Source organism: Drosophila tropicalis, unplaced genomic scaffold (genome assembly GCF_018151085.1).
Source record: "Drosophila tropicalis isolate 14030-0801.00 unplaced genomic scaffold, ASM1815108v1 contig_845, whole genome shotgun sequence".
Classification (NCBI taxonomy): domain Eukaryota; kingdom Metazoa; phylum Arthropoda; class Insecta; order Diptera; family Drosophilidae; genus Drosophila; species Drosophila tropicalis.
Window position 1 is genome coordinate 12,621,342 of NW_027173338.1, and position 24,869 is coordinate 12,646,210.

Consider the following 24,869-nt stretch of genomic DNA (forward strand, 5'->3'; position numbering starts at 1 on the left):
GAAGTTGGCCTTAATTTTCGTCCTGTTTTCGAAGAAATTATTGATTTTTACTCTTTGCTGACATAATTTCACGAGTTCGTGCTGTTTACCTTCAGATTTTCAAGAAGAATTTACTTTTTTTTTTGCAATTGCTGTTTGCGAGAAAGCTAGCAAAACTGGAGAATCCTTTACATCACCAACCGCCACCGGGTGTCGAATTCGAATTCTACAACGTGGCTTCCAGCAAAGTGCATCCTAGTCCCGGGGGGCGGCGGCCCGTAGCATATGGGCGCTGCCCCTGACAGCCTCGTCTGCATCTTGCAATATGGTCGAAGAGGATGGTCATCATGATCACCCTGATGACAGGGCTCTCGATGGAGTTAGTCAAGAAGAACATGATAGTGTTTTGATTTTTGAAGGTGCGGATGGAGCATCTGTCAATCTTGATGACATATTTGATATTATTAAAAACGGAGAGGTCAGCGAAGTTGAGAAGTTAGTGGAAAAGTTTGGAATGGAGTGTTTATCGGCTCGAGATCGTCATGGCTATACACCAGCCCATTGGATAGCTTTAAATGGACACGTTCAACTTATGCGGTATTTGATTGAACGTTCCGCACCCATAGATTTGCCCTGCCTGGGTACTCAAGGACCCCGACCCATACATTGGGCTTGCCGCAAAGGACATGCCTCAGTCGTTCAGGTTCTTCTTCAAGCGGGGGTAGCTGTCAATGCGGCGGATTTTAAAGGCTTAACCCCACTTCACTTGGCATGCATGTATAACCGGACAGCGACGGCCGCGTACTTGCTGGGAATGGGAGCTTTAAACAATTTGACGGACATTAATGGTGACACAGCGCTGCATTGGGCAGCTTACAAAGGACACGCAGATCTCATGCGGCTCTTAATGTATTCGGGAGTGGAGCTCCAAAAAACTGATAACTTTGGTTCCACACCACTCCATTTAGCCTGTCTCTCGGGTAATATGACCTGTGTGCGTCTTCTGTGCGAGAAATCTCAGTTAGATCTTGAGCCGAGGGATAAAAATGGCAAAACACCTATAATGCTAGCCCAAGCACATCAGCATCAGGATGTTGTACGACTTCTATATGGAGAGGTTAAGAAAAAATCACGCTGGATTCCCTCAGTCTCGGAGAGTTGGGGTTGGATCTTTGGAGGCGCTGGCGATTCTAAGGGTCCTCTATTTTTATTTCTTTTCTCTGTTCTACTCTGGGGGTATCCTATGTACATGATACGAGCCCTACCCATAACTTGGAATATATTACGACGTTCCCATTATTGCTTTTTATATTGGAATGCTGTAATGTGGATAAGTTGGGCGATAGCCAATCGTCGAGATCCTGGCTATATACCTTTAAGCTCTGATACCTACTACAGAGCCATTAAGCAAATTCCGTATTTTGACAAGTTAAAAAAAAGAAATGTTATGCTCACCCGATTGTGTCACAGTTGCCGTTGTCTTCGGCCACTTCGGGCCAAACATTGCCGCGTGTGCAATCGCTGTGTATCTTATTTTGATCATCATTGTCCCTTTATCTACAATTGTGTCGGCTTAAGGAATCGCATGTGGTTCTTCCTTTTTGTTTTATCGGTGGCTGTCAATTGTTCATTTACAATATATTTCGCTTGCTACTGCGTGATGATTGAAGGATTTACATTGCTCTACGTGTTGGGCCTCATCGAGGCAGTTGTTTTTTGTGGTTTGGGCTGGATTTTAACCTGCACTTCGGTAAGTCTACGAATATCGTACAAATATCTTTTTTTTTTAATTGTTCTTTAACGTTTTGTTTAGATTCTTCATGCCTGCATGAATCTCACCACAAATGAGATGTTCAACTATAAACGATATCCATATCTGCGTGATAAACGCGGACGCTATCAGAATCCATTTTCGCGCGGTCCTATACTCAATTTGCTAGAGTTCTTTGTATGTTTACCAGATAGGGGGGATGACAACGATTTACTTTTAGAGGATAATATTTGATTAAGAATCTAGGAGCGAGCTCCAGCACGGAAGCGTAAGGTAACTGTTCGTGGATAATATTAGGAGAAACGGCAGCATATTTATGCTAAATTCGTGTATTCATGCTTGCTGCCGATCATTTAAATTTGTTCCCTCTCTCAGGCTTAAGGCTTAGTTAGAGATAACAAGATAATGTAAATCGAAAAACATTCTACGATAGACAAAAGCTGGACTTGACTTTTAAAAAGTTGCACACATCGTCATTGCTCTAAAAGTTTATCAAATTATAAAGTATTTATAACCTTTAAACCACTTCGGCATTCCGAGGATTATAGCTAGCTAGCTTTTCTTACTGTTGTTATCAAATTGTGCCCTTAAACATAATAAATGCTTATCTTGTTCTAAATTTTGTAAAAAAAAAAAACCTATTATAAAGAATAATTAAATATAAAATAAATAAAATTTATAAATTGCATGTAAAATGTTTACTAAATGGCTAATGTGTTTGTCCAGATGGGAAATTGCACGCTAATACTAAATACGATGAAAAAAGGAAAATCGGAATCGTGGAAGAATATAACATTGACATCAATGTAATGTACATATATCGAATGGTTTACACTTTGGTATGCATGTTGTGTATGTATATTAATAATTGAGGTTAACAACACGCATATATTTGGTAGTCTCAAAATGCTTTTTGTTTTGTTTTCTTTAACTCTCAAAACAAAAATCGTAGTTCTCTGGGTCTGTTGGTATGGGTGGAGGATCTTTGCTTATATCAACGCCTTCTGTGTCTAGCAAACGCAATTTAATTTCCATAGAAAGCAAAGTGTCAAAATCTTCGTTCTTCTGTTTGCTGGTCATTTCCTGACCTAGCAATGCATTGATACCATCTGTCCAATAATTAAAAATACTTTCATCTGGTGCTACAAAATCCAAAGTGGAATGATCAGTATTTTCAAAACTAATAGAAAATGCCAAATTGACAGCCGATTTACGGCGACTTTCTTTCATATGTGGGCATTCTTTACCCTCTAGCAGTTGTTTAATTTCGCTGATGGGTAACTTTTTGGGCAACTCTTCGAGAGTTGGTATATTTTTCTCATCACAGTCACCATAATGAATGACCTTGTGATTTGGCGAAAGTCGAGCATACCAGAATTTATCCTTTGTGCGAGTTCCTCGTGAGTATTTAGAGAAGCGAGTTCCTGAGAATAAAGTACCAAAATTAATACCACGGAAATTTATAAAACAGGCAAGAGGGACATACCCTCTACCAAAAAGGACAAGCGTTGCAGCTTGATAAGTTCTAAAATATGCGGTGATATTTTTTCCTTGAGCTTTACAATAGCCGACGCGGTTGAATCGCATTCTTCCTTGGATGTGCGCTCTTGTTGACGTAATGTTGTTATCTGTTGATATGTCAGCAAAGCTATTTTGCTTCTAAAATCCTCAAGATTTTCTGGACGACACTTCAAAGTACGTTGAATTTGCTCACGCACCACACTAAAGGTGGTACTAAAATCTTCGGCAGTCGCACGCATATCCTTCCAAGTGCGATTTAGAGTAATAACGCAAATGCAGAAGAATTCCTCAAATGGTGAATCATGTGTGAAGAACATGGGCTGAAAGTCTCCAGATTGCTCTGCTGGCGGTTCTCCAATGCGAAGAATATCGCATAAAACTTTCACCAACTCAATCGAAGTTCGTCCAAAAGGACATTCATGCTCATCCGCACGACAATTTTCGTGAACAATTTTAGCATACTGTTGCGTATAATTGCGAGCGAAGTAATACATGCAGTCTAAAGCTAAAATTCCTAAATATAGAAAACTTTTTATTTTAACATATATTCATCTTTAGTCTGGCAGTACAATTCACTTACCTGGTGGTGTTTCCATAAAATCCTGAGTTGGATTAATATCGCATTTAAATCCTAATTTTTTATAATATTGGGAAAAATTGATACTGCCGCTACCCGTTCCACCACTACCTCCCCCCACCGCCACCACGACGCAAATTCTCATCATTTAAATTTAATGAACCAGCATAATCGTCAAAGGCTATGCGCCGCAATTCTTTGATTTTCTCATGGGCATCCTGGTCTTGGGCACTCATTTTCATGCGCATACGTTTCTCTAATAGACCCAAGGTCAGGGTCTGCAAAACATATAACTGATGGGTCATTTCAGTACTCAATCCGTTACCTATAAGGGCCAAACGGTATTGCTTGGCACTAATTTCTTCGGCAATTCGACGACGACGTTGCTCATCTGCCTTTAGGAACAGTGCATTCAGCAAAGCTATGGCATTCTGACGCATTACCGGTGAATTAACCTCCTGCAGTAAGAGCAAGATGTCATGCAATTTGATTTGTTCAGCTACGAGAATACATTTACTGCTGGCCTGAACAATATTTTCCAGATTTGAAAGTGCGCTTTCCGTGCAATTTGTTGGGTATTTCTGGAAATTTCTTACAATTTCAATATTTCGCGAAACAAATGAGTTTTCAGGAACCTCCCAAGAGACAGTGCCATGTTCCATTAGTTCTACAAAACTGGCCAAGCTATATTTTAAAATCTCCTCCTCTTTCTGCTGCACATCTTCAATCATTTTAATGAGAATGTCCAGACCCTTTTCCTTGATAAATTCCAAGGCAAACGTATGATCTAAGCTTAAAGATCTCAAATCCTTGAGACGTTGGATTTTATCTTGGGAATTGCCATTGAGTAATGTTTCCAAAGCATCGCTAGCAGTTTTCGAGGGTGAGTACTGAAGGCGCAGTACAGAACCATTTTTGATTTCATTGCGATTCTTTTCAGTGACATATTTTTGATTATTTGGCTCACAGAATTGCAAAGCGTAATTCTGATGGTCACTGATAGACCAACCATTACAGATTTCCTGGATTTTGCCTGAAAAAGTTAACTTTCGGTTAGTAGTGAAGAGTAAGGAGGCTTTTGCATTTTAACAAGAAGTGAAAAAGGGCGTTGTTTTTCGGTTTCGTCGTTGCCCTTTGTTAGAGTTCGTATTTAAGGTATGAATACAGTGGTTTCATGTGTGCAATTCGACACTTTTAATAATTATGCATCATTGCAATCAGTCTAGGTCTCAATTATCTATGTACATATGTACAAACATATTTGTATACAGGCATAGAAACATATCTTTAATATTATGAACAATACTCACTTGCTAGGGGATGTCTCTGATCTAAATTTATCAACTGGGCCATATGGTTCTCACGCTCAACCGCTATTTTAACAATGTGAGCATCCTTAACCGGCATTTTTTTGGGTATCATTTCTAAGCCGGTTTAAAATTAATATTTTCAAAAATAATTAATAATTGTGTTTTCGCTGTTCTAGTTGGTTGATTAATTAAATTGGAGATGAGCAAAAGTGATGGGAGAAGCCAAATTTATCATCCCGCTAAACAGTCCCGATAAATTTGTTGTTTTCGATATATAATTTGAAAAATTAAGTACGCTACGCCAATTCCCTTTTGTACTAAAGAACTACTTTATATGTATATCTATTATATTATTTAAAATATTGTCACTGAATTTGAATAATGCAATGATGTTTGAGCGATAAAATTACTAAATTCCATTTTCAGTGATTATCGTAGGTTTTAGTGTAACCATAAGACAGTATAAAATTTTAAAACAATTAAAATGGTTGAATTTGTTTACGAAAAACAAAAATTGTCAGGCAGTGAAGTCTCACGAGTGTTTTTTGATATAGCCTCATTAAGACTAAAATTCATCTTATTAAAGGCCTCCTATAGAATTTCCTGTTGACATTGCTGATCATTAAGTGGTTAATAATTTAATTAATTCACCCACAACCTTGACATTTATGCTATTGCCAAGTAAACGATATTTTTGTCGGTTTGTTATATCAGGAGGAAAATCAAAATTTTCTGGAAATTTCATCAAGCGAGCCACTTCTCGTGGGGTGAAGTATCGCAATTTAAGTTGTCTCAAAACGTCCAACCGTTCACAATTGGTCCTATTTGGTTCATTATCAATTTCTTTTACAATTTCAAACAGGCGATCCGATTCTTCCTGCAAGAGTGGACTAAAAATTGAGCCTGTACCCTCTGTATAGTGAGTATATCCTTTGGTAAAACACATTGAACGGTTTTGATCACAATTCACGATATCCATGACTAAGACTCGTTTTAAGACGCCATCCGGCACTAAAAACTCAGAGGTTGAAATACTTGGCTCAAGTAATGACGAGATTGTATCCATTTCATTGGCAGGATGAAGCGCTTGCCCAGGCATTTGCTCCCATATCTTTCCCGAGGGAAAATTAAAATCCTGGTCCTTTCGTGCTAAACAATAGTAGCGATACCGAGTATTTGGCACTTGAAATTGGGTAGGCGTTAATATAAACTCTCTCCAGTAAAATTTGGCCTGCTGCAAAGCCTCAATAAATTGTTGGCGAGCCTGTGAACATTCAAAACCTTTGACATTTTCCATAAGAATGTACTTTATGGATTCGCATTTTGGCAGTAACGAGCATAATTGGTTTAAGGCAGAGGAACGCTTATCTTCGGTATCGCGTTGATGCCCTTGACGAGTATGTGGTTGGCATGGCGGTGACATTAGCAGCATATTGGCATTCAATTTATTAACTTCCTTCTTACTTAAACTTTGAATATTCCGGGTTTTCAAATATTTTGGATTTTTATAATTGTGGGCATAAACTTTATTTGCAACTGTGTTGACATCCATTGCCGCAACGACTTCTCCTTGCAACTTGGCGTCTGCGTGAAGGTAAAATTAGAATCTGTATTTGAAACAGCAACTTACTTACAGTTAAATGCATAATGCATGCCACCAACTCCACTAAATAATTCTAAAACACGAAATTCCATCGAATCGCTTTGTTGTCCATCGGTACCAACCGGCAAAGTATTTTTGCTGTGTAACACATGCTACTAGTGGTGCAAAAGCCATCGATTGACAGTCTATCGCACTTTTATCTGAAAAAAGTAATCGGCATCGATGTTATTGGAGCAAATTTATCGTTATCGTTACACGGTTATCGGCGTGGAATTATCGTAATCGATATTATCGATGCTGTTATCGGAGTGAAATTATCGTCATCGATGTTATCGATACACTGTTGTCAACATTAACGCAGCAAATTTATGAGATTGTATCCATTTCATTGGCAGGATAATGCACTTGCTCCCATATCTTTCCCGAGGGAAAATTAAAATCCTGGTCCTTTCGTCCTAAACAATAGTATCGATACCTAGTATTTGGCACTTGAAATTGGGTATGCGTTAATATAAACTCTCCAGTAAAATTTGGCCTGCTGCAAAGCCGCAATAAATTGTTGGCGAGCCTGTGAACATTCAAAACCTTTGACATTTTCCATAAGAATGTACTTTATGGATTCACATTTTAGCAGTAACGAGCATAATTGGTTTAAGGCAGAGGAACGCTTATCTTCGGTATCGCATTGTAGCCCTTGACGAGTATGTGGTCGGCATGGCGGTGATATTAGCAGCATATTGGCATTCAATTTATTAACTTCCTTCTCACTTAAACTTTGAATATTCCGGGTTTTTAAATATTTTGGATTTTTATAATTGTGGGCATAAACTTTACTTGCAACTGTGTTGACATCCATTGCCGCAACGACTTCTCCTTGCAACTTGGCGTCTGCGGGAAGATAAAATTAGAATCTGTATTTGAAAAAGGAATTTACAATTAAATGCATATTGCATGCCACCAACTCCACAAAATAATTCCAAAACACGAAATTCCATCAAATCGCTTTGTTGTCCATCGATACCAACCGGCAAGGTTTTTTTGCTGTGTAACACATGTACCGAGTATTTGGCACTTGAAATTGGGTAGGCGTTAATATAAACTCTCCAGTAAAATTTGGCCGGCTGCAAAGCCTCAATAAATTGTTGGCGAGCCTGTGAACATTCAAAACCTTTGACATTTTCCATAAGAATGTACTTTATGGATTCACATTTTAGCAGTAACGAGCATAATTGGTTTAAGGCAGAGGAACGCTTATCTTCGGTATCGCATTGTAGCCCTTGACGAGTATGTGGTCGGCATGGCGGTGATATTAGCAGCATATTGGCATTCAATTTATTAACTTCCTTCTCACTTAAACTTTGAATATTCCGGATTTTCAAATATTTTGGATTTTTATTGCAAGGGCATAAACTTTACTTGCAACTGTGTTGACATCCATTGCCGCAATGACTTCTCCTTGCAACTTGGCGTCTGCGGGAAGATAAAATTAGAATCTGTATTTGAAAAAGGAACTTACTTACAATTAAATGCATATTGCATGCCACCAACTCCACAAAATAATTCCAAAACACGAAATTCCATCGAATCGCTTTGTTGTCCATCGGTACCAACCGGCAAAGTATTTTTGCTGTGTAACACATGTACCGAGTATTTGGCACTTGAAATTGGGTAGGCGTTAATATAAACTCTCCAGTAAAATTTGGCCTGCTGCAAAGCCTCAATAAATTGTTGGCGAGCCTGTGAACATTCAAAACCTTTGACATTTTCCATAAGAATGTACTTTATGGATTCGCATTTTAGCAGTAACGAACATAATTGGTTTAAGGCAGAGGAACGCTTATCTTCGGTTTTGCGTTGTAGCCCTTGACGAGTATGTGGTTGGCATGGTGGTGATATTAGCAGCATATTGGCATTCAATTTATTAACTTCCTTCTCACTTAAACTTTGAATATTCCGGGTTTTCAAATATTTTGGATTTTTATAATTGTGGGCATAAACTTTACTTGCAACTGTGTTGACATCCATTGCCGCAACGACTTCTCCTTGCAACTTGGCGTCTGCGGGAAGATAAAATTAGAATATGTATTTGAAAAAGGTACTTACTTACAATTAAATGCATATTGCATGCCACCAACTCCACAAAATAATTCCAAAACACGAAATTCCATCGAATCGCTTTGTTGTCCATCGGTACCAACCGGCAAAGTATTTTTGCTGTGTAACACATGTACCGAGTATTTGGCACTTGAAATTGGGTAGGCGTTAATATAAACTCTCCAGTAAAATTTGGCCTGCTGCAAAGCCTCAATAAATTGTTGGCGAGCCTGTGAACATTCAAAACCTTTGACATTTTCCATAAGAATGTACTTTATGGATTCGCATTTTAGCAGTAACGAGCATAATTGGTTTAAGGCAGAGGAACGCTTATCTTCGGTTTTGCGTTGTAGCCCTTGACGAGTATGTGGTTGGCATGGCGGTGATATTAGCAGCATATTGGCATTCAATTTATTAACTTCCTTCTCACTTAAACTTTGAATATTCCGGGTTTTCAAATATTTTGGATTTTTATAATTGTGGGCATAAACTTTACTTGCAACTGTGTTGACATCCATTGCCGCAACGACTTCTCCTTGCAACTTGGCGTCTGCGGGAAGATAAAATTAGAATCTGTATTTGAAAAAGGAACTTACTTACAATTAAATGCATATTGCATGCCACCAACTCCACAAAATAATTCCAAAACACGAAATTCCATCGAATCGCTTTGTTGTCCATCGGTACCAACCGGCAAAGTATTTTTGCTGTGTAACACATGTACCGAGTATTTGGCACTTGAAATTGGGTAGGCGTTAATATAAACTCTCTAGTAAAATTTGGCCTGCTGCAAAGCCTCAATAAATTGTTGGCGAGCCTGTGAACATTCAAAACCTTTGACATTTTCCATAAGAATGTACTTTATGGATTCGCATTTTAGCAGTAACGAACATAATTGGTTTAAGGCAGAGGAACGCTTATCTTCGGTTTTGCGTTGTAGCCCTTGACGAGTATGTGGTTGGCATGGCGGTGATATTAGCAGCATATTGGCATTCAATTTATTAACTTCCTTCTCACTTAAACTTTGAATATTCCGGGTTTTCAAATATTTTGGATTTTTATAATTGTGGGCATAAACTTTACTTGCAACTGTGTTGACATCCATTGCCGCAACGACTTCTCCTTGCAACTTGGCGTCTGCGGGAAGATAAAATTAGAATCTGTATTTGAAAAAGGAACTTACTTACAATTAAATGCATATTGCATGCCACCAACTCCACAAAATAATTCCAAAACACGAAATTCCATCGAATCGCTTTGTTGTCCATCGGTACCAACCGGCAAAGTATTTTTTGCTGTGTAACACATGTACCGAGTATTTGGCACTTGAAATTGGGTAGGCGTTAATATAAACTCTCCAGTAAAATTTGGCCTGCTGCAAAGCCTCAATAAATTGTTGGCGAGCCTGTGAACATTCAAAACCTTTGACATTTTCCATAAGAATGTACTTTATGGATTCGCATTTTAGCAGTAACGAACATAATTGGTTTAAGGCAGAGGAACGCTTATCTTCGGTTTTGCGTTGTAGCCCTTGACGAGTATGTGGTTGGCATGGCGGTGATATTAGCAGAATATTGGCATTCAATTTATTAACTTCCTTCTCACTTAAACATTGAATATTCCGGGTTTTCAAATATTTTGGATTTTTATAATTGTGGGCATAAACTTTACTTGCAACTGTGTTGACATCCATTGCCGCAACGACTTCTCCTTGCAACTTGGCGTCTGCGGGAAGATAAAATTAGAATCTGTATTTGAAAAAGGAACTTACTTACAATTAAATGCATATTGCATGCCACCAACTCCACAAAATAATTCCAAAACACGAAATTCCATCGAATCGCTTTGTTGTCCATCGGTACCAACCGGCAAAGTATTTTTGCTGTGTAACACATGTACCGAGTATTTGGCACTTGAAATTGGGTAGGCGTTAATATAAACTCTCCAGTAAAATTTGGCCTGCTGCAAAGCCTCAATAAATTGTTGGCGAGCATGTGAACATTCAAAACCTTTGACATTTTCCATAAGAATGTACTTTATGGATTCGCATTTTAGCAGTAACGAGCATAATTGGTTTAAGGCAGAGGAACGCTTATCTTCGGTTTTGCGTTGTAGCCCTTGACGAGTATGTGGTTGGCATGGCGGTAATATTAGCAGCATATTGGCATTCAATTTATTAACTTCCTTCTCACTTAGACTTTGAATATTCCGGGTTTTCAAATATTTTGGATTTTTATAATTGTGGGCATAAACTTTACTTGCAACTGTGTTGACATCCATTGCCGCAACGACTTCTCCTTGCAACTTGGCGTCTGCGGGAAGATAAAATTAGAATCTGTATTTGAAAAAGGAACTTACTTACAATTAAATGCATATTGCATGCCACCAACTCCACAAAATAATTCCAAAACACGAAATTCCATCGAATCGCTTTGTTGTCCATCGGTACCAACCGGCAAAGTATTTTTGCTGTGTAACACATGTACCGAGTATTTGGCACTTGAAATTGGGTAGGCGTTAATATAAACTCTCCAGTAAAATTTGGCCTGCTGCAAAGCCTCAATAAATTGTTGGCGAGCCTGGGAACATTCAAAACCTTTGACATTTTCCATAAGAATGTACTTTATGGATTCGCATTTTAGCAGTAACGAACATAATTGGTTTAAGGCAGAGGAACGCTTATCTTCGGTTTTGCGTTGTAGCCCTTGACGAGTATGTGGTTGGCATGGCGGTGATATTAGCAGCATATTGGCATTCAATTTATTAACTTCCTTCTCACTTAAACTTTGAATTCCGGGTTTTCAAATATTTTGGATTTTTATAATTGTGGGCATAAACTTTACTTGCAACTGTGTTGACATCCATTGCCGCAACGACTTCTCCTTGCAACTTGGCGTCTGCGGGAAGATAAAATTAGAATCTGTATTTGAAAAAGGAACTTACTTACAATAAAATGCATATTGCATGCCACCAACTCCACAAAATAATTCCAAAACACGAAATTCCATCGAATCGCTTTGTTGTCCATCGGTACCAACCGGCAAAGTATTTTTGCTGTGTAACACATGTACCGAGTATTTGGCACTTGAAATTGGGTAGGCGTTAATATAAACTCTCCAGTAAAATTTGGCCTGCTGCAAAGCCTCAATAAATTGTTGGCGAGCCTGTGAACATTCAAAACCTTTGACATTTTCCATAAGAATGTACTTTATGGATTCGCATTTTAGCAGTAACGAGCATAATTGGTTTAATGCAGAGGAACGCTTATCTTCGGTTTTGCGTTGTAGCCCTTGACGAGTATGTGGTTGGCATGGCGGTAATATTAGCAGCATATTGGCATTCAATTTATTAACTTCCTTCTCACTTAGACTTTGAATATTCCGGGTTTTCAAATATTTTGGATTTTTATAATTGTGGGCATAAACTTTACTTGCAACTGTGTTGACATCCATTGCCGCAACGACTTCTCCTTGCAACTTGGCGTCTGCGGGAAGATAAAATTAGAATCTGTATTTGAAAAAGGAACTTACTTACAATTAAATGCATATTGCATGCCACCAACTCCACAAAATAATTCCAAAACACGAAATTCCATCGAATCGCTTTGTTGTCCATCGGTACCAACCGGCAAAGTATTTTTGCTGTGTAACACATGTACCGAGTATTTGGCACTTGAAATTGGGTAGGCGTTAATATAAACTCTCCAGTAAAATTTGGCCTGCTGCAAAGCCTCAATAAATTGTTGGCGAGCCTGTGAACATTCAAAACCTTTGACATTTTCCATAAGAATGTACTTTATGGATTCGCATTTTAGCAGTAACGAACATAATTGGTTTAAGGCAGAGGAACGCTTATCTTCGGTTTTGCGTTGTAGCCCTTGACGAGTATGTGGTTGGCATGGCGGTGATATTAGCAGAATATTGGCATTCAATTTATTAACTTCCTTCTCACTTAAACATTGAATATTCCGGGTTTTCAAATATTTTGGATTTTTATAATTGTGGGCATAAACTTTACTTGCAACTGTGTTGACATCCATTGCCGCAACGACTTCTCCTTGCAACTTGGCGTCTGCGGGAAGATAAAATTAGAATCTGTATTTGAAAAAGGAACTTACTTACAATTAAATGCATATTGCATGCCACCAACTCCACAAAATAATTCCAAAACACGAAATTCCATCGAATCGCTTTGTTGTCCATCGGTACCAACCGGCAAAGTATTTTTGCTGTGTAACACATGTACCGAGTATTTGGCACTTGAAATTGGGTAGGCGTTAATATAAACTCTCCAGTAAAATTTGGCCTGCTGCAAAGCCTCAATAAATTGTTGGCGAGCATGTGAACATTCAAAACCTTTGACATTTTCCATAAGAATGTACTTTATGGATTCGCATTTTAGCAGTAACGAGCATAATTGGTTTAAGGCAGAGGAACGCTTATCTTCGGTTTTGCGTTGTAGCCCTTGACGAGTATGTGGTTGGCATGGCGGTAATATTAGCAGCATATTGGCATTCAATTTATTAACTTCCTTCTCACTTAGACTTTGAATATTCCGGGTTTTCAAATATTTTGGATTTTTATAATTGTGGGCATAAACTTTACTTGCAACTGTGTTGACATCCATTGCCGCAACGACTTCTCCTTGCAACTTGGCGTCTGCGGGAAGATAAAATTAGAATCTGTATTTGAAAAAGGAACTTACTTACAATAAAATGCATATTGCATGCCACCAACTCCACAAAATAATTCCAAAACACGAAATTCCATCGAATCGCTTTGTTGTCCATCGGTACCAACCGGCAAAGTATTTTTGCTGTGTAACACATGTACCGAGTATTTGGCACTTGAAATTGGGTAGGCGTTAATATAAACTCTCCAGTAAAATTTGGCCTGCTGCAAAGCCTCAATAAATTGTTGGCGAGCCTGTGAACATTCAAAACCTTTGACATTTTCCATAAGAATGTACTTTATGGATTCGCATTTTAGCAGTAACGAGCATAATTGGTTTAATGCAGAGGAACGCTTATCTTCGGTTTTGCGTTGTAGCCCTTGACGAGTATGTGGTTGGCATGGCGGTAATATTAGCAGCATATTGGCATTCAATTTATTAACTTCCTTCTCACTTAGACTTTGAATATTCCGGGTTTTCAAATATTTTGGATTTTTATAATTGTGGGCATAAACTTTACTTGCAACTGTGTTGACATCCATTGCCGCAACGACTTCTCCTTGCAACTTGGCGTCTGCGGGAAGATAAAATTAGAATCTGTATTTGAAAAAGGAACTTACTTACAATTAAATGCATATTGCATGCCACCAACTCCACAAAATAATTCCAAAACACGAAATTCCATCGAATCGCTTTGTTGTCCATCGGTACCAACCGGCAAAGTATTTTTGCTGTGTAACACATGTACCGAGTATTTGGCACTTGAAATTGGGTAGGCGTTAATATAAACTCTCCAGTAAAATTTGGCCTGCTGCAAAGCCTCAATAAATTGTTGGCGAGCCTGTGAACATTCAAAACCTTTGACATTTTCCATAAGAATGTACTTTATGGATTCGCATTTTAGCAGTAACGAACATAATTGGTTTAAGGCAGAGGAACGCTTATCTTCGGTTTTGCGTTGTAGCCCTTGACGAGTATGTGGTTGGCATGGCGGTGATATTAGCAGAATATTGGCATTCAATTTATTAACTTCCTTCTCACTTAAACATTGAATATTCCGGGTTTTCAAATATTTTGGATTTTTATAATTGTGGGCATAAACTTTACTTGCAACTGTGTTGACATCCATTGCCGCAACGACTTCTCCTTGCAACTTGGCGTCTGCGGGAAGATAAAATTAGAATCTGTATTTGAAAAAGGAACTTACTTACAATTAAATGCATATTGCATGCCACCAACTCCACAAAATAATTCCAAAACACGAAATTCCATCGAATCGCTTTGTTGTCCATCGGTACCAACCGGCAAAGTATTTTTGCTGTGTAACACATGTACCGAGTATTTGGCACTTGAAATTGGGTAGGCGTTAATATAAACTCTCCAGTAAAATTTGGCCTGCTGCAAAGCCTCAATAAATTGTTGGCGAGCATGTGAACATTCAAAACCTTTGACATTTTCCATAAGAATGTACTTTATGGATTCGCATTTTAGCAGTAACGAGCATAATTGGTTTAAGGCAGAGGAACGCTTATCTTCGGTTTTGCGTTGTAGCCCTTGACGAGTATGTGGTTGGCATGGCGGTAATATTAGCAGCATATTGGCATTCAATTTATTAACTTCCTTCTCACTTAGACTTTGAATATTCCGGGTTTTCAAATATTTTGGATTTTTATAATTGTGGGCATAAACTTTACTTGCAACTGTGTTGACATCCATTGCCGCAACGACTTCTCCTTGCAACTTGGCGTCTGCGGGAAGATAAAATTAGAATCTGTATTTGAAAAAGGAACTTACTTACAATTAAATGCATATTGCATGCCACCAACTCCACAAAATAATTCCAAAACACGAAATTCCATCGAATCGCTTTGTTGTCCATCGGTACCAACCGGCAAAGTATTTTTGCTGTGTAACACATGTACCGAGTATTTGGCACTTGAAATTGGGTAGGCGTTAATATAAACTCTCTAGTAAAATTTGGCCTGCTGCAAAGCCTCAATAAATTGTTGGCGAGCCTGTGAACATTCAAAACCTTTGACATTTTCCATAAGAATGTACTTTATGGATTCGCATTTTAGCAGTAACGAACATAATTGGTTTAAGGCAGAGGAACGCTTATCTTCGGTTTTGCGTTGTAGCCCTTGACGAGTATGTGGTTGGCATGGCAGTGATATTAGCAGCATATTGGCATTCAATTTATTAACTTCCTTCTCACTTAAACTTTGAATATTCCGGGTTTTCAAATATTTTGGATTTTTATAATTGTGGGCATAAACTTTACTTGCAACTGTGTTGACATCCATTGCCGCAACGACTTCTCCTTGCAACTTGGCGTCTGCGGGAAGATAAAATTAGAATCTGTATTTGAAAAAGGAACTTACTTACAATTAAATGCATATTGCATGCCACCAACTCCACAAAATAATTCCAAAACACGAAATTCCATCGAATCGCTTTGTTGTCCATCGGTACCAACCGGCAAAGTATTTTTTGCTGTGTAACACATGTACCGAGTATTTGGCACTTGAAATTGGGTAGGCGTTAATATAAACTCTCCAGTAAAATTTGGCCTGCTGCAAAGCCTCAATAAATTGTTGGCGAGCCTGTGAACATTCAAAACCTTTGACATTTTCCATAAGAATGTACTTTATGGATTCGCATTTTAGCAGTAACGAACATAATTGGTTTAAGGCAGAGGAACGCTTATCTTCGGTTTTGCGTTGTAGCCCTTGACGAGTATGTGGTTGGCATGGCGGTGATATTAGCAGCATATTGGCATTCAATTTATTAACTTCCTTCTCACTTAAACTTTGAATTCCGGGTTTTCAAATATTTTGGATTTTTATAATTGTGGGCATAAACTTTACTTGCAACTGTGTTGACATCCATTGCCGCAACGACTTCTCCTTGCAACTTGGCGTCTGCGGGAAGATAAAATTAGAATCTGTATTTGAAAAAGGAACTTACTTACAATAAAATGCATATTGCATGCCACCAACTCCACAAAATAATTCCAAAACACGAAATTCCATCGAATCGCTTTGTTGTCCATCGGTACCAACCGGCAAAGTATTTTTGCTGTGTAACACATGTACCGAGTATTTGGCACTTGAAATTGGGTAGGCGTTAATATAAACTCTCCAGTAAAATTTGGCCTGCTGCAAAGCCTCAATAAATTGTTGGCGAGCCTGTGAACATTCAAAACCTTTGACATTTTCCATAAGAATGTACTTTATGGATTCGCATTTTAGCAGTAACGAACATAATTGGTTTAAGGCAGAGGAACGCTTATCTTCGGTTTTGCGTTGTAGCCCTTGACGAGTATGTGGTTGGCATGGCGGTGATATTAGCAGAATATTGGCATTCAATTTATTAACTTCCTTCTCACTTAAACATTGAATATTCCGGGTTTTCAAATATTTTGGATTTTTATAATTGTGGGCATAAACTTTACTTGCAACTGTGTTGACATCCATTGCCGCAACGACTTCTCCTTGCAACTTGGCGTCTGCGGGAAGATAAAATTAGAATCTGTATTTGAAAAAGGAACTTACTTACAATTAAATGCATATTGCATGCCACCAACTCCACAAAATAATTCCAAAACACGAAATTCCATCGAATCGCTTTGTTGTCCATCGGTACCAACCGGCAAAGTATTTTTGCTGTGTAACACATGTACCGAGTATTTGGCACTTGAAATTGGGTAGGCGTTAATATAAACTCTCCAGTAAAATTTGGCCTGCTGCAAAGCCTCAATAAATTGTTGGCGAGCATGTGAACATTCAAAACCTTTGACATTTTCCATAAGAATGTACTTTATGGATTCGCATTTTAGCAGTAACGAGCATAATTGGTTTAAGGCAGAGGAACGCTTATCTTCGGTTTTGCGTTGTAGCCCTTGACGAGTATGTGGTTGGCATGGCGGTAATATTAGCAGCATATTGGCATTCAATTTATTAACTTCCTTCTCACTTAGACTTTGAATATTCCGGGTTTTCAAATATTTTGGATTTTTATAATTGTGGGCATAAACTTTACTTGCAACTGTGTTGACATCCATTGCCGCAACGACTTCTCCTTGCAACTTGGCGTCTGCGGGAAGATAAAATTAGAATCTGTATTTGAAAAAGGAACTTACTTACAATTAAATGCATATTGCATGCCACCAACTCCACAAAATAATTCCAAAACACGAAATTCCATCGAATCGCTTTGTTGTCCATCGGTACCAACCGGCAAAGTATTTTTGCTGTGTAACACATGTACCGAGTATTTGGCACTTGAAATTGGGTAGGCGTTAATATAAACTCTCTAGTAAAATTTGGCCTGCTGCAAAGCCTCAATAAATTGTTGGCGAGCCTGTGAACATTCAAAACCTTTGACATTTTCCATAAGAATGTACTTTATGGATTCGCATTTTAGCAGTAACGAACATAATTGGTTTAAGGCAGAGGAACGCTTATCTTCGGTTTTGCGTTGTAGCCCTTGACGAGTATGTGGTTGGCATGGCGGTGATATTAGCAGCATATTGGCATTCAATTTATTAACTTCCTTCTCACTTAAACTTTGAATATTCCGGGTTTTCAAATATTTTGGATTTTTATAATTGTGGGCATAAACTTTACTTGCAACTGTGTTGACATCCATTGCCGCAACGACTTCTCCTTGCAACTTGGCGTCTGCGGGAAGATAAAATTAGAATCTGTATTTGAAAAAGGAACTTACTTACAATTAAATGCATATTGCATGCCACCAACTCCACAAAATAATTCCAAAACACGAAATTCCATCGAATCGCTTTGTTGTCCATCGGTACCAACCGGCAAAGTATTTTTTGCTGTGTAACACATGTACCGAGTATTTGGCACTTGAAATTGGGTAGGCGTTAATATAAACTCTCCAGTAAAATTTGGCCTGCTGCAAAGCCTCAATAAATTGTTGGCGAGCCTGTGAACATTCAAAACCTTTGACATTTTCCATAAGAATGTACTTTATGGATTCGCATTTTAGCAGTAACGAACATAATTGGTTTAAGGCAGAGGAACGCTTATCTTCGGTTTTGCGTTGTAGCCCTTGACGAGTATGTGGTTGGCATGGCGGTGATATTAGCAGCATATTGGCATTCAATTTATTAACTTCCTTCTCACTTAAACTTTGAATTCCGGGTTTTCAAATATTTTGGATTTTTATAATTGTGGGCATAAACTTTACTTGCAACTGTGTTGACATCCATTGCCGCAACGACTTCTCCTTGCAACTTGGCGTCTGCGGGAAGATAAAATTAGAATCTGTATTTGAAAAAGGAACTTACTTACAATAAAATGCATATTGCATGCCACCAACTCCACAAAATAATTCCAAAACACGAAATTCCATCGAATCGCTTTGTTGTCCATCGGTACCAACCGGCAAAGTATTTTTGCTGTGTAACACATGTACCGAGTATTTGGCACTTGAAATTGGGTAGGCGTTAATATAAACTCTCCAGTAAAATTTGGCCTGCTGCAAAGCCTCAATAAATTGTTGGCGAGCCTGTGAACATTCAAAACCTTTGACATTTTCCATAAGAATGTACTTTATGGATTCGCATTTTAGCAGTAACGAGCATAATTGGTTTAATGCAGAGGAACGCTTATCTTCGGTTTTGCGTTGTAGCCCTTGACGAGTATGTGGTTGGCATGGCGGTAATATTAGCAGCATATTGGCATTCAATTTATTAACTTCCTTCTCACTTAGACTTTGAATATTCCGGGTTTTCAAATATTTTGGATTTTTATAATTGTGGGCATAAACTTTACTTGCAACTGTGTTGACATCCATTGCCGCAACGACTTCTCCTTGCAACTTGGCGTCTGCGGGAAGATAAAATTAGAATCTGTATTTGAAAAAGGAACTTACTTACAATTAAATGCATATTGCATGCCACCAACTCCACAAAATAATTCCAAAACACGAAATTCCATCGAATCGCTTTGTTGTCCATCGGTACCAACCGGCAAAGTATTTTTGCTGTGTAACACATGTACCGAGTATTTGGCACTTGAAATTGGGTAGGCGTTAATATAAACTCTCCAGTAAAATTTGGCCTGCTGCAAAGCCTCAATAAATTGTTGGCGAGCCTGTGAACATTCAAAACCTTTGACATTTTCCATAAGAATGTACTTTATGGATTCGCATTTTAGCAGTAACGAACATAATTGGTTTAAGGCAGAGGAACGCTTATCTTCGGTTTTGCGTTGTAGCCCTTGACGAGTATGTGGTTGGCATGGCGGTGATATTAGCAGCATATTGGCATTCAATTTATTAACTTCCTTCTCACTTAAACTTTGAATATTCCGGGTTTTCAAATATTTTGGATTTTTATAATTGTGGGCATAAACTTTACTTGCAACTGTGTTGACATCCATTGCCGCAACGACTTCTCCTTGCAACTTGGCGTCTGCGTGAAGGTAAAATTAGAATCTGTATTTGAAACAGCAACTTACTTACAGTTAAATGCATAATGCATGCCACCAACTCCACTAAATAATTCCAAAACACGAAATTCCATCGAATCGCTTTGTTGTCCATCGGTACCAACCGGCAAAGTATTTTTGCTGTGTAACACATGTACCGAGTATTTGGCACTTGAAATTGGGTAGGCGTTAATATAAACTCTCCAGTAAAATTTGGCCTGCTGCAAAGCCTCAATAAATTGTTGGCGAGCCTGTGAACATTCAAAACCTTTGACATTTTCCATAAGAATGTACTTTATGGATTCGCATTTTAGCAGTAACGAACATAATTGGTTTAAGGCAGAGGAACGCTTATCTTCGGTTTTGCGTTGTAGCCCTTGACGAGTATGTGGTTGGCATGGCGGTGATATTAGCAGCATATTGGCATTCAATTTATTAACTTCCTTCTCACTTATACTTTGAATATTCCGGGTTTTCAAATATTTTGGATTTTTATAATTGTGGGCATAAACTTTACTTGCAACTGTGTTGACATCCATTGCCGCAACGACTTCTCCTTGCAACTTGGCGTCTGCGGGAAGATAAAATTAGAATCTGTATTTGAAAAAGGAACTTACTTACAATTAAATGCATATTGCATGCCACCAACTCCACAAAATAATTCCAAAACACGAAATTCCATCGAATCGCTTTGTTGTCCATCGGTACCAACCGGCAAAGTATTTTTGCTGTGTAACACATGTACCGAGTATTTGGCACTTGAAATTGGGTAGGCGTTAATATAAACTCTCCAGTAAAATTTGGCCTGCTGCAAAGCCTCAATAAATTGTTGGCGAGCCTGTGAACATTCAAAACCTTTGACATTTTCCATAAGAATGTACTTTATGGATTCGCATTTTAGCAGTAACGAACATAATTGGTTTAAGGCAGAGGAACGCTTATCTTCGGTTTTGCGTTGTAGCCCTTGACGAGTATGTGGTTGGCATGGCGGTGATATTAGCAGCATATTGGCATTCAATTTATTAACTTCCTTCTCACTTAAACTTTGAATATTCCGGGTTTTCAAATATTTTGGATTTTTATAATTGTGGGCATAAACTTTACTTGCAACTGTGTTGACATCCATTGCCGCAACGACTTCTCCTTGCAACTTGGCGTCTGCGTGAAGGTAAAATTAGAATCTGTATTTGAAACAGCAACTTACTTACAATTAAATGCATATTGCATGTCACCAACTCCACAAAATAATTCCAAAACACGAAATTCCATCGAATCGCTTTGTTGTCCATCGGTACTAACCGGCAAAGTATTTTTGCTGTGTAACACATGTACCGAGTATTTGGCACTTGAAATTGGGTAGGCGTTAATATAAACTCTCTAGTAAAATTTGGCCTGCTGCAAAGCCTCAATAAATTGTTGGCGAGCCTGTGAACATTCAAAACCTTTGACATTTTCCATAAGAATGTACTTTATGGATTCGCATTTTAGCAGTAACGAACATAATTGGTTTAAGGCAGAGGAACGCTTATCTTCGGTTTTGCGTTGTAGCCCTTGACGAGTATGTGGTTGGCATGGCGGTGATATTAGCAGCATATTGGCATTCAATTTATTAACTTCCTTCTCACTTAAACTTTGAATATTCCGGGTTTTCAAATATTTTGGATTTTTATAATTGTGGGCATAAACTTTACTTGCAACTGTGTTGACATCCATTGCCGCAACGACTTCTCCTTGCAACTTGGCGTCTGCGGGAAGATAAAATTAGAATCTGTATTTGAAAAAGGAACTTACTTACAATTAAATGCATATTGCATGCCACCAACTCCACAAAATAATTCCAAAACACGAAATTCCATCGAATCGCTTTGTTGTCCATCGGTACCAACCGGCAAAGTATTTTTGCTGTGTAACACATGTACCGAGTATTTGGCACTTGAAATTGGGTAGGCGTTAATATAAACTCTCCAGTAAAATTTGGCCTGCTGCAAAGCCTCAATAAATTGTTGGCGAGCCTGTGAACATTCAAAACCTTTGACATTTTCCATAAGAATGTACTTTATGGATTCACATTTTAGCAGTAACGAGCATAATTGGTTTAAGGCAGAGGAACGCTTATCTTCGGTATCGCATTGATATTAGCAGCATATTGGCATTCAATTTATTAACTTCCTTCTCACTTAAACTTTGAATATTCCGGGTTTTCAAATATTTTGGATTTTTATAATTGTTGGCATAAACTTTACTTGCAACTGTGTTGACATCCATTGCCGCAACGACTTCTCCTTGCAACTTGGCGTCTGCGTGAAGGTAAAATTAGAATCTGTATTTGAAACAGCAACTTACTTACAGTTAAATGCATAATGCATGCCACCAACTCCACTAAATAATTCCAAAACACGAAATTCCATCGAATCGCTTTGTTGTCCATCGGTACCAACCGGCAAAGTATTTTTGCTGTGTAACACATGTACCGAGTATTTGGCACTTGAAATTAAGTAGGCGTTAATATAAACTCTCCAGTAAAATTTGGCCTGCTGCAAAGCCTCAATAAATTGTTGGCGAGCCTGTGAACATTCAAAACCTTTGACATTTTCCATAAGAATGTACTTTATGGATTCGCATTTGGCAGTAACGAACATAATTGGTTTAAGGCAGAGGAACGCTTATCTTCGGTTTTGCGTTGTAGCCCTTGACGAGTATGTGGTTGGCATGGCGGTGATATTAGCAGCATATTGGCATTCAATATATTAACTTCCTTCTCACTTAAACTTTGAATATTCCGGGTTTTCAAATATTTTGGATTTTTATAATTGTGGGCATAAACTTTACTTGCAACTGTGTTGACATCCATTGCCGCAACGACTTCTCCTTGCAACTTGGCGTCTGCGGGAAGATAAAATTAGAATCTGTATTTGAAAAAGGAACTTACAATTAAATGCATATTGCATGTCACCAACTCCACAAAATAATTCCAAAACACGAAATTCCATCGAATCGCTTTGTTGTCCATCGGTACTAACCGGCAAAGTATTTTTGCTGTGTAACACATGTACCGAGTATTTGGCACTTGAAATTGGGTAGGCGTTAATATAAACTCTCTAGTAAAATTTGGCCTGCTGCAAAGCCTCAATAAATTGTTGGCGAGCCTGTGAACATTCAAAACCTTTGACATTTTCCATAAGAATGTACTTTATGGATTCGCATTTTAGCAGTAACGAACATAATTGGTTTAAGGCAGAGGAACGCTTATCTTCGGTTTTGCGTTGTAGCCCTTGACGAGTATGTGGTTGGCATGGCGGTGATATTAGCAGAATATTGGCATTCAATTTATTAACTTCCTTCTCACTTAAACATTGAATATTCCGGGTTTTCAAATATTTTGGATTTTTATAATTGTGGGCATAAACTTTACTTGCAACTGTGTTGACATCCATTGCCGCAACGACTTCTCCTTGCAACTTGGCGTCTGCGGGAAGATAAAATTAGAATCTGTATTTGAAAAAGGAACTTACTTACAATTAAATGCATATTGCATGCCACCAACTCCACAAAATAATTCCAAAACACGAAATTCCATCGAATCGCTTTGTTGTCCATCGGTACCAACCGGCAAAGTATTTTTGCTGTGTAACACATGTACCGAGTATTTGGCACTTGAAATTGGGTAGGCGTTAATATAAACTCTCCAGTAAAATTTGGCCTGCTGCAAAGCCTCAATAAATTGTTGGCGAGCCTGTGAACATTCAAAACCTTTGACATTTTCCATAAGAATGTACTTTATGGATTCGCATTTTAGCAGTAACGAACATAATTGGTTTAAGGCAGAGGAACGCTTATCTTCGGTTTTGCGTTGTAGCCCTTGACGAGTATGTGGTTGGCATGGCGGTGATATTAGCAGCATATTGGCATTCAATTTATTAACTTCCTTCTCACTTAAACTTTGAATATTCCGGGTTTTCAAATATTTTGGATTTTTATAATTGTGGGCATAAACTTTACTTGCAACTGTGTTGACATCCATTGCCGCAACGACTTCTCCTTGCAACTTGGCGTCTGCGGGAAGATAAAATTAGAATCTGTATTTGAAAAAGGAGCTTACTTACAATTAAATGCATATTGCATGCCACCAACTCCACAAAATAATTCCAAAACACGAAATTCCATCGAATCGCTTTGTTGTCCATCGGTACCAACCGGCAAAGTATTTTTGCTGTGTAACACATGTACCGAGTATTTGGCACTTGAAATTGGGTAGGCGTTAATATAAACTCTCCAGTAAAATTTGGCCTGCTGCAAAGCCTCAATAAATTGTTGGCGAGCCTGTGAACATTCAAAACCTTTGACATTTTCCATAAGAATGTACTTTATGGATTCGCATTTTAGCAGTAACGAACATAATTGGTTTAAGGCAGAGGAACGCTTATCTTCGGTTTTGCGTTGTAGCCCTTGACGAGTATGTGGTTGGCATGGCGGTGATATTAGCAGCATATTGGCATTCAATTTATTAACTTCCTTCTCACTTAAACTTTGAATATTCCGGGTTTTCAAATATTTTGGATTTTTATAATTGTGGGCATAAACTTTACTTGCAACTGTGTTGACATCCATTGCCGCAACGACTTCTCCTTGCAACTTGGCGTCTGCGTGAAGGTAAAATTAGAATCTGTATTTGAAACAGCAACTTACTTACAGTTAAATGCATAATGCATGCCACCAACTCCACTAAATAATTCCAAAACACGAAATTCCATCGAATCGCTTTGTTGTCCATCGGTACCAACCGGCAAAGTATTTTTGCTGTGTAACACATGTACCGAGTATTTGGCACTTGAAATTGGGTAGGCGTTAATATAAACTCTCCAGTAAAATTTGGCCTGCTGCAAAG

General features: G+C 38.4%; 4 protein-coding genes across 4 annotated transcripts; 1 reads left to right on the plus strand and 3 right to left on the minus strand.

Moving 5' to 3' along the window:
• Positions 1–120: 120 nt before the first annotated feature.
• Patsas (palmitoyltransferase Patsas) lies at positions 121–2,438 on the plus strand. Its single transcript, XM_068295619.1, has 2 exons — positions 121–1,729; positions 1,793–2,438. Exons 1-2 carry the CDS (start codon positions 305–307, stop codon positions 1,982–1,984), a joined length of 1,617 nt encoding a protein of 538 aa, XP_068151720.1. The 5' UTR covers positions 121–304; the 3' UTR covers positions 1,985–2,438.
• Ced-12 (engulfment and cell motility Ced-12) lies at positions 2,426–5,299 on the minus strand. Its single transcript, XM_068295615.1, is given in 5 exon segments — positions 2,426–3,174; positions 3,237–3,785; positions 3,852–3,954; positions 3,956–4,881; positions 5,159–5,299. Coding segments are annotated over 5 exon segments (2,187 nt in total). The 5' UTR covers positions 5,271–5,299; the 3' UTR covers positions 2,426–2,677.
• LOC137581396 (tRNA (cytosine(38)-C(5))-methyltransferase-like) lies at positions 2,426–7,089 on the minus strand. Its single transcript, XM_068295623.1, has 5 exons — positions 6,793–7,089; positions 5,159–6,742; positions 3,852–4,881; positions 3,237–3,785; positions 2,426–3,174 (listed from the first exon to the last, which is right to left on the minus strand). The coding sequence occupies exons 1-2, from the start codon at positions 6,851–6,853 to the stop codon at positions 5,781–5,783; spliced, it is 1,023 nt and encodes a 340-aa protein (XP_068151724.1). The 5' UTR covers positions 6,854–7,089; the 3' UTR covers positions 2,426–3,174; positions 3,237–3,785; positions 3,852–4,881; positions 5,159–5,780.
• Positions 7,090–7,127: 38 nt separating this feature from the next.
• LOC137581395 (tRNA (cytosine(38)-C(5))-methyltransferase-like) lies at positions 7,128–20,079 on the minus strand. The gene is made up of 4 exons (XM_068295622.1): positions 20,019–20,079; positions 19,598–19,968; positions 19,251–19,253; positions 7,128–7,277 (listed from the first exon to the last, which is right to left on the minus strand). The coding sequence occupies exons 1-4, from the start codon at positions 20,077–20,079 to the stop codon at positions 7,128–7,130; spliced, it is 585 nt and encodes a 194-aa protein (XP_068151723.1).
• Between the last annotated feature and the right edge of the window lie 4,790 nt (positions 20,080–24,869).

Coding starts and splice junctions, on each gene's coding strand:
- LOC137581395 (XM_068295622.1), bottom strand. CDS start 20,079: ATGGAATTTCGTGTTTTGGAATTATTTAGTGGAGTTGGTGGCATGCAT. Junction 19,969..20,018: donor CATGCATTATGCATTTAACT/GTAAGTAAGTTG, acceptor ACCTTCACGCAG/ACGCCAAGTTGCAAGGAGAA.
- Patsas (XM_068295619.1), top strand. CDS start 305: ATGGTCGAAGAGGATGGTCATCATGATCACCCTGATGACAGGGCTCTC. Junction 1,730..1,792: donor GGATTTTAACCTGCACTTCG/GTAAGTCTACGA, acceptor CGTTTTGTTTAG/ATTCTTCATGCCTGCATGAA.
- LOC137581396 (XM_068295623.1), bottom strand. CDS start 6,853: ATGGAATTTCGTGTTTTAGAATTATTTAGTGGAGTTGGTGGCATGCAT. Junction 6,743..6,792: donor CATGCATTATGCATTTAACT/GTAAGTAAGTTG, acceptor ACCTTCACGCAG/ACGCCAAGTTGCAAGGAGAA.